The sequence below is a fragment of the Plectropomus leopardus genome, chromosome 6, assembly GCF_008729295.1.
Source record: "Plectropomus leopardus isolate mb chromosome 6, YSFRI_Pleo_2.0, whole genome shotgun sequence".
Classification (NCBI taxonomy): Eukaryota; Metazoa; Chordata; class Actinopteri; order Perciformes; family Serranidae; genus Plectropomus; species Plectropomus leopardus.
The window spans coordinates 31,414,507-31,427,942 of record NC_056468.1 but is presented as its reverse complement, the minus strand read 5'-3'; the positions used below and the strand labels follow the sequence as shown (position 1 = coordinate 31,427,942).

Here is a 13,436-nt window from a genome sequence, read left to right as displayed (position 1 = left end):
GAAATAAACTTTAGATGGAAATCTGGCATTTAGCCATCAGTTTTTTTGGCTTGCAAAGTCAACAAAGTGCCATGTTTAAATTGCACACAAGGGGGTGCTATTACTGAGGGGATTTCCTGAATGAGTTATGGAAACCTGATCAAGACAGATTAACTCAGCTACCACTCTGCTCACTATTTTTGCATTTCTTGAGTCTTTGTCACACTTTGTGTTGTTCTCAAACACAGCTGGAAGGGAAGGCTGCCTCAGCTGGGTGGTTGCAGATTTTTTTTTGTGGTAGCGACGTTAGGTCATGTGACCATGGTGTCGTCTACATATAGCCAAAGGTTACCTTTTTACTTTGATGATTGCTTTTAGGTATCGAAAATCCTGTGGCGTTCCTTTTTGAAGATTATCTTTCCTAACAAAGCATGTACAAACGTAAGTATCATAAACATCTGTCTACCACAGAGCTGATATTCTGTAATGATCCAAAATTCAATGGCCGTTTATTATTTGGTTGAAAAGCGACATAACTGACATCACTTAGTTAAACTCTGCCAACAGTAACACCTGAACATTAGTGCAAAAATAAAGAGTCAGAATGTGAATATATGAACCAGTATAACCAGTATGGATATGTCAAGTGGATATGAACCAGTATAAGACATGGATGAGGGATACTAGAGTGAGTAAAGTGGAATTGAATTCAACTACTATATCAAGTTATTTTGCTATAAAGAAGGTCAGAGTGCCAACTGATGTCCAAAAAGGACAGAAAGTGGCCTGGCCAGCACACTTGACCTTTAGCTTTGTAAGCAAGGTTTTTTATTTCCGAACTAGAAAATTATTTATGTACTGCTTGAAAATGTTTCACAAGAAAATGTGCAGCATAGGAGGAGGCTTCACAATAGCTAGCAGCTGCAGGAGAAAGGCAGCGTGTGGTATTTTCCTCACTGAGGTGGACCACAGGCTGGGAGCTGTGATCCCTGAGGGGGAATTTCACAGCAGCTTTGAGTCGATGTTTGGAGGAAAGGGTTAACTCCCAGCTCTTTGCTTTCATCTTGGAAAATGCTGCTGCTGCTGTTCAGCTCTGGAGGAATTATAACGTTGAACCCCCGTGGGGTAATGTGTGTCAGTCTCTATATGCACTGTGCAGTATGTGCATATAGTATGTTCGTATATGTAAGTGCCTGCACATACAAGCAGTTTGTGCACATGCGTTGTGTTGTATCTTCATGAGAAAAAATCCTCCAAAGAGAGGCGCTTGCTTCCTCAAGCTTTGTTGTTATTATGGTTACTATATAAGATTGTACTGTGACGAGGATTAAGGTTCAGGTGAAGTTCAGAGCAATTTTTTATTTATTTTATTTTTTGGGAAGGGGTGAAGGTGAAGGGAGCATTTTTTAGGAAAAAAAACTGTGCGGCGATGACTCCAAATTTTTGCAGGATCAGTATCAGATATTCTTTTTTGTGACAAAGTGTTTACTTTTAGTCAACTGCTTTTTTCTTGTCGGCGACGTTTTATTCTGAGTTCTTCAAAACATCTTGCTGAACAAAGAAAAGATTGTCTTTGTCTTCATGATGAATTCAATTACCTTTGGAAGTCAGGCTGTCACTGCAGGCATTGTTGTTATTCTGAGTCTGTGTCATTACAACCAGCATTTTACAGCGACCTCTTTGTATCATCTTCATGTTGTCTGCCCAGCATGGAGAGTGAAACAATCAACATCATGAACTGATTGTATGAGTTCATGTGTTGATTTTATTAAGGCATGCTTCTCTTCACTGCAAGATTGTTGCATTTAAAGGTATTCAGTCCAGTTCAGATCAAAGATTCACAATAAGACAAAACTAGGGGTCGACAGATTATCAGCCTGGACGATTACTGTAGCCAACATTTGGAATTTTGCCGAATATCTGTCGGCTTTTGTTTTTTTAATGATTGTCGGTAAAATTGATTAAAAGTGCAAAGAAAGTGTCAGCACAGGGGGAACTTTTACTTTGTAAAACCTCAGGAAGCTTTTTAAAATGTATTTATTTTTTATTTAAATGTGTCCCTTCGTATCATTCTGTATACCCTCTCTCTAAATTTGGAGATTTTCGGTGGGTCTGTAAAAGCAGCACAGGCGGAGCTCTCCATGAGTTCTTTTTTTCCTCGGCAACAGTTTGTGATTACTGGGGGAGGACAACTGATCTGTTCACAGCTGATCCGATCACACTGACGGATGAGAAAAGCAGCTGTTTGTGAGTTGATGCAAAATTTTAGATTCAGAAGAATAAACGATCCAGTTTCACTTTTAAAGCGCCTGATGTTCTAATGCTTGTCTATGCCCAGAGTGTCTCTGACAGTGTTGTGCTATAAAAAACCAAATAGTATACAGCGCTTAACTAACAGTAAATCTTCAAAAACAGAAAATCTATTTGTGGAAGCACATGTTTTAATTGTGGTGACCCGTTACAAATGTGTGAGAAACTCTGCAATAATGTGTAAATATCTATCTTTATCCTCTGATGCATAACCCCACAAAAAGCACACAACCTGACATCTTTTCAGGAGGTCTGTGTATTTCTAGAAAAAAAGAGATTGGCAGGATTAAAATATGAAAGACTTGTTTGAGCTCCACATTCACAGAGATGTGCTGCTCTTTGTTACCCATCATGCTTCAGCTCTATCAAACATCTATCACAAGTTGGCACTTAAGTGCAGCATATTGTAGCATATTAATGGTAGTGTCATTAGCAATTTCTCACAGCACCAGGTTGAGCCTTTGTGATGCAGAGTGAAATTTGGAAATGTCAATGTGTGCTTTAAAAGCTGAAATTATCATCTGTTACATTACGAAAAAATATCACAAGAAAGAGAACTTTACAGTTTTTGCTGCAGCAGAATTCAGAAGGGATTAGACTTGGTACAATAGTACCCTGCAGGTAGGGAGAAATATGGATGGTCACAGTGTTGCTAATTGGAAAGGTAGAAGCAATCATGCTGGCTGGCCTCTGCAGGTTGCCTTTGCGGTAACATAACAGCAACACTTAAATTTGACTAAAGCCAGCTCAAAGTATTTATGATAGCCTGACTGGTGAGTTAAAGTGATGGATAGAAAACTGATTTTCTTTTTTTTTTTATTCATGACTGAGTGAGAAAACACATTACTGCTCCATTAAGGGAAGATTATGTAAGTTTTGAAAATAATTAACACATTTTCACATCCTTGCTCAACAGAGTACACTCAGTAGTGTTTCTGCTAAATCTTTTCTTGGTTTTGTATAAAAAGTAGCTCAAGGTGGTTTATGTTGTTTAATGATGATTATTAGGTAAATATTGCTGTAAATGGACATTACTGAATCAGTTCAATGACTGTGTGACTCTTCTCTGTATGCAGAAATATATCCAGTTGAAGGAAAATTTTGGTTTTCTGCAACTACATTTTGGTGGCCTTGCCTAAAAGCGTATCATTTCCTGCTTTTAAAATGATTCTTTAGCTTTTTCCATGTAAAAGGTTTTGAAATATTTTTTTTATTTTGCAGAGAAATTCTGTGTTTCTTTCTTCTTATGAGACTCTTTAAAATGCCATTGGACAAACTCAAAAATGCTTGATCTTTAAACTATAAACTGTCTTTGTTACTGAAAAGCCCTTTATTTTTAAGAGGTCTTCACTCAAGTAACACAGTAACACTCTTACTATTCTCATAGCTTCTGCTCCACATTGTACTTTTTTACAACACTAAGCCCTCTGTCAAAAACCTGGATGTGTTGTTTGATGCCACCCAGAATTTTGGATTTTATATTAGCAAGGTTGTCCAATCTATTTATATATTAATAATATTGCCAAAAATCAGTTACTTTCAGAACTTCACAGAACCTGAATCCATCACACAATATTTGATTTTTTTTACAGTTTGGTTTAATGTTGGCCCATATGACAGTAGTATACCATGAGATGGTAGAAACTTGTCCATTTGTACAAATTTGAGTATTGGCAATAATGTGTCTTAATCTCTTTTACAGGGATGAATTCTCATGTGATCTTGCGATTGTAGCAGGGAAGTTTAAGGCATAAATGCAGAAACCTGTTACACTTTATAAAGCTTCAATTTTAAAACAAGATTAGTTTTACTGTTTTCTGTGTCTTTCCAGGTACCTGACACTTAAATTTAATGTTTTTTAACACATTTTTTTAAATTATTTTTAACCAAATTTTCATCTTCTTTCTTATTCAAGCATTGCAGGTATGTGGTTCCCTTGCAGAGGTAGTTTTATGCAGGAATATGGTTATCAGAGTGAGTTGGGATAATCTAGATTTTGCAAACTGTTAAGTGCAAGTATAAAGTACATAGACCATGAGAGGTTCAATAGGAGTCTTATATACCTGTAACATTAGAAATATGGACGTTTTACAGAAGAGCTTAACTGATTTTGACAAGAAGAAACTGAAAGATGAATAAATGAAATTAGATAAAGTGACTGCTACAATTAAGACCTCAACATTTTTTCATTTAATACTGTTTGAAGACTTTTAAGCCCTAATATATATAAAACCACATTAAGACTTAAGGACCTGCAGACACCCTGTTTTTGTTCTTTAACTCAAGTGTTGTCTCCTGAGGCATTTGTGTTTTGTTCCGAATAAAAGAAGAAAAAAATCAAATGTGATGAAGTACGGTTTTGCTATTTTGAACCATTTCTTGCCCACTCCTTTGTTAGATATTGTACTGTTCTTATCAGTCAGAAATCAAAAATCAATTCACAAATTGTGCAAATTGCGACAGCCAAGTTGCAACAAAAAATATTTTTTTATTTTATTTCCCTTTTAAAGTCTCTACACTGGTGACCAGTTTGTACTATGTAATCATGGTTCACTTTTCTTATGCATTCATGTATGATTTTGAATGCTTTTTTTCCCCTTTTAAACTCTGGATTTGAGATTTGCTTTATAAATAAACTTGTCTTGATTTTTTAAAATGCCTCCTAATGCACTCCTACATGCTGTGACAGTGTATCATGTGTTAATAATGAGACACTGGTTTGATTCAGACAGATTAGCCGCGCAGAAATCAATGCCAAATATAAATCAACTCCACCAATTAGCGTCTCTGTTAAAGCTCCCATTCCTGTAACATACAAAACGCATCCCCCTGTAAAACACACTGGAACGAGGTATAAAGTGTTAAGCCACAGACACTAGTTTGATTCAAATGCACTGGCTATGCGGGAATCAATATCAAATGTGAATCCATTGTGGTGATAAGTCTGAATCCTGCCTGGGAGAGCGGGCATCATCTCCTACTCTCCTGTCAGCGTGCCTCAGCAGCCGCATCCTGTTCGCTCTGAGTAATATGACACAGACACAGAGAGGCCGAGTTAACGCACACTGAAAAGATACTAAGGGAAGGAAGGAGAGAGATACTGATGTGAGGAGAGGGAGCAAAGTCAGGGAAAAGATACTCAGCGATGAAGAGAGCAGAAGCGCAGACAGAGAGATATACAACGGCAGACAAACCCCTCGCCACTAAATCATGTTTGTCATTCTCGCAGAGAGAAAGAGAGAGAGAGAGACGCGGCGTCTCAGGGGAAGCTCTGACTGCGACTCCTTGATGTCTTTGAGACTCTTTATCCTCTATTCATTTATTCCCACTCTCAGAACATTTTATGTCTGTATTTGTGGGTATGAGTGGACAATTTCCAGCGTGCTTTAACACAGAGGAGGCCACTAAAGAAATTCAAACCCAAGACAAATCGTTTCCATAACAACCACAAAAGGGGAGAACACAAAAAATTCTAGTTTATAACGAATTGGAAACATTTGGCAACATCTCAGGACCATAGCGGTCAGACAATCAACTTGTAAACAAGCCCAAATATTGGTCAAACTTACTTTGAAGAGGAAAGGTTCAACTATGATCAACCACACTTGCTGAAGTTGTGTACCCACAGGTTTCTGTGCAACGTTTATATACAACTAATTTGACATTGCAAATACGTTCTTGAGGGAAATATAATGACAAGCGACTTTTGTTTTCTTTTAACATAGTGAGAAAATACTGCTAATGAAAGTACTTCTCAATTCCCAAAACGTCTATACCAGACGAATCAGAAAAATGCTCAGACAGCAAATTTTATGATTTTTGCACCACACTATCCATCCATAGTGAAAACAGCAGTTTGTTGTGGTATATTTTTTTAAACCAATGTTATGATCTTTTCCTAAACTTCAAGATATATGATTAAAAAATGCAAAGAATAGAGAGAGAAAAAAAAAATCAATTAATCTAAACTGCATATTTTATTGCCATTTTTCACAACAATGTAATATATGGCTTTAATCCATTATCAGCAGTGCACGTATGGTAACAGATTTTCGGGTTTGGTGATTGGATGTTTGTTCCAGAAATGGAAATTGCAGTTTCTTTCTTAGATCAATTTCTCACCTCTCATTTCAACCAGGAGCGTTTCATGCAGATCCAAGCTGTAAAAGAGCTCCGACGGTCAGTCACGTAACATCAACTTTTACTTACAAAACCTGGATGCCCAAAATAGCTTGTCCTGTTCTATAACTGTCATTTCAGATACACTCACTTTCAGTTTTACATCACAATTAAGTGGTTAAGATAATCTGGCATGTTTGGCAACCTGTCTGATCTTCTAATGGGTTTTGTGCCCTGTCAGACTTTTTGTAGCTGTTTTCAAATATATCATCTATTTAGGTGGTGAGTGCAGTGTTATTATAACTTATATAATGGCCAAAGATATGAATGCCCCAGCTGTAATACGCCTGAATTGTCCTCTGATACAATGTAATGGTTTTGATACCGTACTTTGCAGTATTTTAGATAAAATTGCACCTTTTACAAGGAGACATTACAACATAATTCTTTTCCTAGCTAAATGATCACATTAGGGACATTAAAAAGAAAGTGCAGGAGAAGAAACAACTTGGAAAAAGATAAACTTAATGATGCTTTTTGTTCCTTCAGAAGCAAACTGCAAACTTGTAAAACAAGAAAAAAAAAACATTATTTCCACCTGATTGCCTCTCAAAGCCACAATCCCAGGATGGATTTTATGTCAGACCATTGACAGTCCTCCTTTTACACAGTTTCTTGAAGTCACCAAAGAAGAGGTAGAAGAGGTACTCTATCACTCTATCAATAAATCAGGCTACAATTTCTCCCCCATCATGTGAATGGGAAATCTACACCAATCAGTCTGACTATTCTGGAAAAAACCCCACTGCTGCCTCTATAACCTCTATGTGGTTTTCATACTGAACCACTGAACCTAATACTCTTTCCATTATTAACTGTTATCTTTCCACAAGCACTTTCTCATCTTTATTTCCAGCATGCAATTGTCCATTCTTTGACCCACTGGTATTAAATAACTTTAGGCCTATTTTAAAGCTGCAGTTTTTATAAAAGATTATTATAATCATTGAATTCTGCTCCCTGCTAAATGCTTGATTTGGGTTCTGTTTTGTAGTGCTTGACCCGAATTTTTGACTATTTGGGCCATTGGGTAGGCATTCTGTTTTAAAGTTTAGGATTTTGTTTTTTTTAAATGACAATAAGGAAATTATAAACTTAAATCTTATGAATATAAACATTAAACTTAGACTTGCTGGAGCTAGTATGCTGTTTCTGCACTCTTTTACAACACTTTGTCAGGTTTTGTTTTGGATTCAGAGCCTATTATTATGAGAAATTATGTAGGTTCACTTATATAATTTATCCCTGATATGAAAAACTGTCATGAGCTGTGATTATGTCACATAAAGTGCATAGACAAGATATCCTTTAACCTAACCTGAGAGAATTTCAAACATGTACTGTATATAACAAACCAAACCTTTTGGAAACTGTAGAATAACAGAGTCTTTAATGAATGCCTCTAATTAAACCGTAGGACACGGACAGAGCCCAAAATATACTACTTAGGATAGCCCTACTGCCTCAATCCCAATTTTAATCATTTGGAAAATGAGTCGATATTAGCAAAACAGCTCTTGAATAAGCTCACTGCTAACCCACTGTACAATTTTTCGTTTTTTAATTTCCAGTTCTATGTTGCCAATGTTGCACATATTTTTAAAGACACTGCATTAATTTTCAAGAGTATGCTGATGACACACAGCTGTATGTTCCTCTTAAACCTGGTGAGACTGCAAATATAACCCAAATCCTCAGCTGTCTTTCTAATCACAACAGCTGGATGGCACAAAGCTTTCTGCAACTACATGAATCAAAATCTTTTCACTGGCCCACCTTCATCTTTGTAAGCACTACAATCCAAACTTAGTTGTTTATCATCTTCTATAAAGGAAGTCTTCTTGCAATTTAGGGCTCATATTTGACTCACACCAGGACAGTACAATCATGCTTCCTTCAGCTGAAGATAATATCTACAATCAAATTGTTTCTAACAGCTGCAGATTTTGAGAAAGTAATCCATGCCTTTATTTTCTCTCTTTCTTTGAGTAGTGTAATTCTTTTTACTTTCAGGTCACTTAAGTAAGTCATTTGCACGCCTGCAGCTCATCCGCAAAAAAAAAATGCTGCCAATAGGCTTTTTAAAAAAACTATATGAAATCAGATCACATCATCCCATTTTTGCATCTTTGCTTTGGCTCCCTGTTGGTTTTACAATTGATTTGAAGATTTTGCTTATAAATGTTAGGGCTTTGCATGGTCAGGCCCCCAGTTATTGTTGACGTTAATCCGTTATGAGCCACAGCGCAGCCTGAAATCCTCAGGCAAGGGTCTCCTACTTGTTCAACCAATCGTTTAGTAAGCTGAGGTGACCAAGCCTTTTTTCAGTCCGTGCCCCTCAGCTTTGGAAGTCCATTTCTGAGAATATCAGGCTAGTAAGCTCTGTAGCATCTTTGCATAACTTCTTAAAACTCACTTTTATCAGATAGCCTTTTTTATTGTAACTATGTCCACATTCTCTTTTGGACTTATTTTTTCTTAACTGCTTATTGTTTTATTGTTATGTCCTGTGTTGTACTATTGAATTCCTGTTGTAATCTGGTTAATTCGGCATTTTTACTGCTCAGTCTGCTGGTTTTTACTGCTTAAGAACACTGGGAATCAATTTAGAAAAGTGCTACATATTACATATATTAGTATCATTATCATTAATTCAGTACAACAGCTCTGCAGTAATTATTGTTCTATTTTTGATTCAACAACTTCAAAAATGTGTTGATTAGACCTTCTGGTCAATTTTCAGGCTGTAGTTGGATTGCACTGCGATCTACTCAAAGGTGTTCCTGTTATTTTGTCCACCCCACTGTATATTCCCACCAGTGCTGTCGGTGTACAAGCCCCTCCAAACCCTTTTCCTCTCCTCCTCGTTAAATCAGCATCTGCTGAGGTAAGAGGGCCTGAAACCCCTGAACACACACACACACACACACACACACACACACACACACACACACACACACACACACACACACACACACACTCTCTCTCTCTCTCTCTCTCTTCCCCCCCCTCCCTTGCATTGCATTCTCTCGAGCCTGCCATCTGCCACAGAGTTGGACGAGACCCCACTAACACGGCCGCCACACACACTCACACAAGCTTACACCCTCATTTCAAACCCTTGCAATTGCTGGAAAACATGTCCAGTACAGATGCACATGAATGCACACGCACACACACGCGCACACACACACTACACAACTCAAAGTTGGCCAGGCCGCATATTTAATGAGGAGCCCCCCATGAACAAAACAGCTTGCGGGGTCATAATGGTTTCGAGCAAAGCCCCACCCCGCTGCACAGAGCCAGTGAACTCCTCCCCTCTACTGTGTGACTGGCCTGAAGAGGAGCAAACAGGAAGGACAGAGAGGGGAGGACAGAGGGAGAACAACAAACTCTAATTACTCCTCTGTGGCTCATGGGCCCCTACAGCATTTTTATTCCAGGAGTAAAGAGAGAGAGAAGGAGGAGAAGACAGAGGAAGGGCGAGGACGGCGCAAACAGAAAAAAAAAAAAAGAACCGTGCTGATTGAACATGAAACATCTCCCTTTGGTCTCTTCTTTTCTATCCCTCTCTGCTTGTTGTACATAATGCCCCCTCACTTTCACTGCAATTGTTCATCACCCCTCAGTTATCCACAGTGAATAATGATGTTTCCTCTTGGAGAGAAAGAGGCAGAGGAGCGAGCCTAAGGCCACGAATTCTGATGGTCTAAGCATTCCCAAGTCTCACACTGCTCGGGCAATATCAACAGTGCGGCGGGCAGGGAGGGAGGACGCCCGAGCCTCCTCCTGCATTCATATTCTCTGGGTGTTGCGTTTGTTTGTTGTGTGTTACTCATTATGTACAATCTGTATCACACAAAACTCCCTCTGTATTTTACCCTTCCTGCAAAAACACACACAGGCGGGACCAGAGAAGGGACAGTGGACGACGGCTGCTGTCGTCTTTGACTAACAGACATGGGGCGAATTAGCAACATTATGTCTGCTCTCTGGGGACGTTCGGTCTCGCCTGCCGCTGCCGTGCTGCCATCATCGTCACTGTCACCCATGCAGAGCCCGTGGAGGGGCAGAGCCACTTGAGGAGAGCTTCCTTCCTCAAGAAGCTAAAGCCGAAGAGACAGCTGGGCCCCGCTCCAGAGTCTCCGGCTATTTAAAAAAAAAAGAAAGAAAAAGGGCTGCTCAGTTCATGGCAGCCAGCCACATTTAAGTTAATTTTTTTGTGGGATCATTTGCTCTATTTCTTCTAATAGATGTGGATCTATCATTTGTCCCACGTTACGGTTGCTTCACAAAAAAATTCAAGCTTGGTTAGATCGCTGAGCTGTGGCACAATGAAAAAAATAGCATATTTGGTCAGATTCTTCCAATAAAGTGTTTTTTTTTTGTAATATCCTACAAGCTAATAAAATCTTTTATAACCAGGCCATGTGCGGCATTACGGTCCTGCTGTAATAGAACCCATTAAAGACACATTATCTGGTTCAGTGTGTTGCGCTGCCTGTGCCGATGTAGGATGAAATGGGCCATTCTAATCCTCATTAACATAGCTAATTTCACATGAGAGAAAGTTGATAGTGGGTGTCAAAACCATTCAAAGGTCACCCGAGCAAGCTACATCATTTGGTATGCGGGTACGTATGCGCAAATGCATATGTAAGAGCGGGTGTGTAAATGGTCTACCTGTTTGAGTATTCATTACGTGTTCTGTTACATATAGTGTAAGCAAAACCGTGTCACTGTCACTGTTGTGTGATGTTTGACAAACAGCCTCAGCAGGCAGAGCAGTGCATGATAAAACAGATAAAGTTGTCAAATTCAGCGCGTGATGTTTGATCGTGCACACGGGAGCAAAGATGGAATAAAGAGCAGGGATGAGGAGGAGAAAGGGCAACATCGCTCCCGCTCCTTCGCACTCAGGCTGCGAGCGCTCCGACTAACCTTTGGTCGCAGGGATGAATGTGGGGGAACAAACACGTGACACGTTGCTCCTTCAGCAGACACTGGCACAAAGCCATGTCACAAAGGGGAAAGAGGGGACAAGTGTGACATTAGATGCATGAAGATGCTGCCATGTGACCTTTGAAGGGGACAATTAAGTGAACGTCACACACTTCATGCCAGCTGTGTTTGGCTGTATGTCACATGTGTCCCGCTGCATACAGAAATGGAGACCTCATACAAATGTGTGTGTGGTGGCAAGGCAACACCATGGACATATTTTTTGTTTTTAACATCTTTAAGTCCTAATTCGCAGGTCAAAACAGGGCTAAATTAGGACGAAAAGTTAACGTTTTTAGGTCTTTAGATAAAGCAGTAGAGTAGGACGCTCTAACATGTTAAAATCGTCACTGAAATAATGTTGAGATAATAATTATATGACACCAAGAAATCTAAAATGTAAGCTTCTTTTTCAAACAAATTTACTCCAGTTTTCCAACAGACAACTTGACATCTTTTAACCAGTAAATTACCAAAAGTGCATTTTTTTTGGGCTACTCTGACTTGATATGATTGACTTGTTCCTTGTCTAACATGTAAACACCAAATCTTACGATAAATGCTAGAGCCTTTGGGAATGTTTTGGCATGTGCACGCAACAAGGATACCTATAGTACGTGACAGAGAAGATGAGTTCAGCTGTTCTTGCATCAGTACATTTAAAAAAATTGCTGACAAAGATCTTCTTGGCAATCACTGCACAACCACTTGCTGGTGTTTTGTATGAACAAGCATGCGTTTCGATGGAGAGAACAATCTTTGGCATCTCTCACTGAAACAGCTGGACGGCAAACATGTTTCAAACGGGAAAAAATAAACACTGCGACTGCGATTACAAAGTAGAGAACTCACTTATTCACCCTCCTGCGGGCGGTGATGCTGGCCACGATGACGCTCTCTGGTCTCGGGGTGGCCACAGCCTTGAAAGTCCCCTTCCAAAACTTCTCAAAGAGCTGCTTCTCTCCCAGGTGCTGGAAGCCAGTGGTGCTGCTCTGCGATCCCAGGGATGGAGAAGGGCCACAGGGGCCGAGCTGGAGCGAGCACGGGGGCTGCATATGTGCTTCTTCGCTCTCCCAACCAAAAAACGACAGAGCTTACACACTCATGGAAACGCACGCACGCACTTGCGCTGGTTGTCGCTCAGGAGCTGTCCAAGTACTGAATCAAACACGCTGCAACTGTTTGTGCGCCGTCTTCTCCTCTCGCAGCAGCAGGTCAATGTGTCAGCGCGTCTGTCTGCTCTTCGCTCATGAGCGGGAGCGTGGGGAAAGGGACAAAAGCTGACCCTCTCCAACTGAAGCCTGGGTATTGTTCTTCCAGATGAAGGAAGGAGGGGTGGGGGGAGATTGTGTTTCTTTCTCTCCGCCTCTCCTCTTCTGTCACATCTGCTGCTTTTTGGGACGGGGTCAGAGTTGGGAGTCGGAGTGCTCCTTGTTCTCCCGTGTGCTCCCGTCGGCAGCCTCACACAGAATTAGGCATCGCTCACAAGAGACGGAGCATGTTTCAGTCCCGAGGGGTGAGAGAGAGCAAGTGGTTTTCTTGTTGCTGAAGTGCAATGTTTTGGTGTAGAGATGATTAGACGCCTACGCGCACCGGCTCAGGGCTGAGCGGGTGCCGAGGCAAGTGTCGCGGCAAGTCTGAGGGCAGGCGTGAATGTGCGCTGGAGAGTGTGAGTGGAAATGTGCGAGGAGCTCAGCTGAGAGCCGCTTGTTTTGTGTCTCTCAGCCTGTGACGTCAAAGTCGGGGGCTGGACGCTGGGGAGAGGGACACCTTCTGTCATCCCCTCCCTCCCTCTCTCCCTCCCTCCCTCTCTCCCTCTCTCCCTCTCTCTGTAACACTTGTATCGCTCCACTATAACCTTGATGAGGTTCACTTCTCATCCTGACGTATGTCAGCATCACTTTCTCTCTTTCTTCCTTGTTTCTTCTGTTCTTTGTTTCTCTCTTCACTTCAGTCCTTTTTTA

General features: G+C 40.3%; 1 protein-coding gene across 1 annotated transcript in view; it reads right to left on the bottom strand.

The window, feature by feature from the left end:
• The window catches only part of srrm4 (serine/arginine repetitive matrix 4), a 79,581-nt gene extending 66,456 nt beyond the window's left edge, over positions 1-13,125 (bottom strand). Inside the window, 1 exon segment of the mRNA XM_042488748.1 lies at positions 12,325-13,125. Coding sequence (XP_042344682.1) covers positions 12,325-12,527 — 203 coding nt within the window. The 5' untranslated portion in view covers positions 12,528-13,125.
• Between the last annotated feature and the right edge of the window lie 311 nt (positions 13,126-13,436).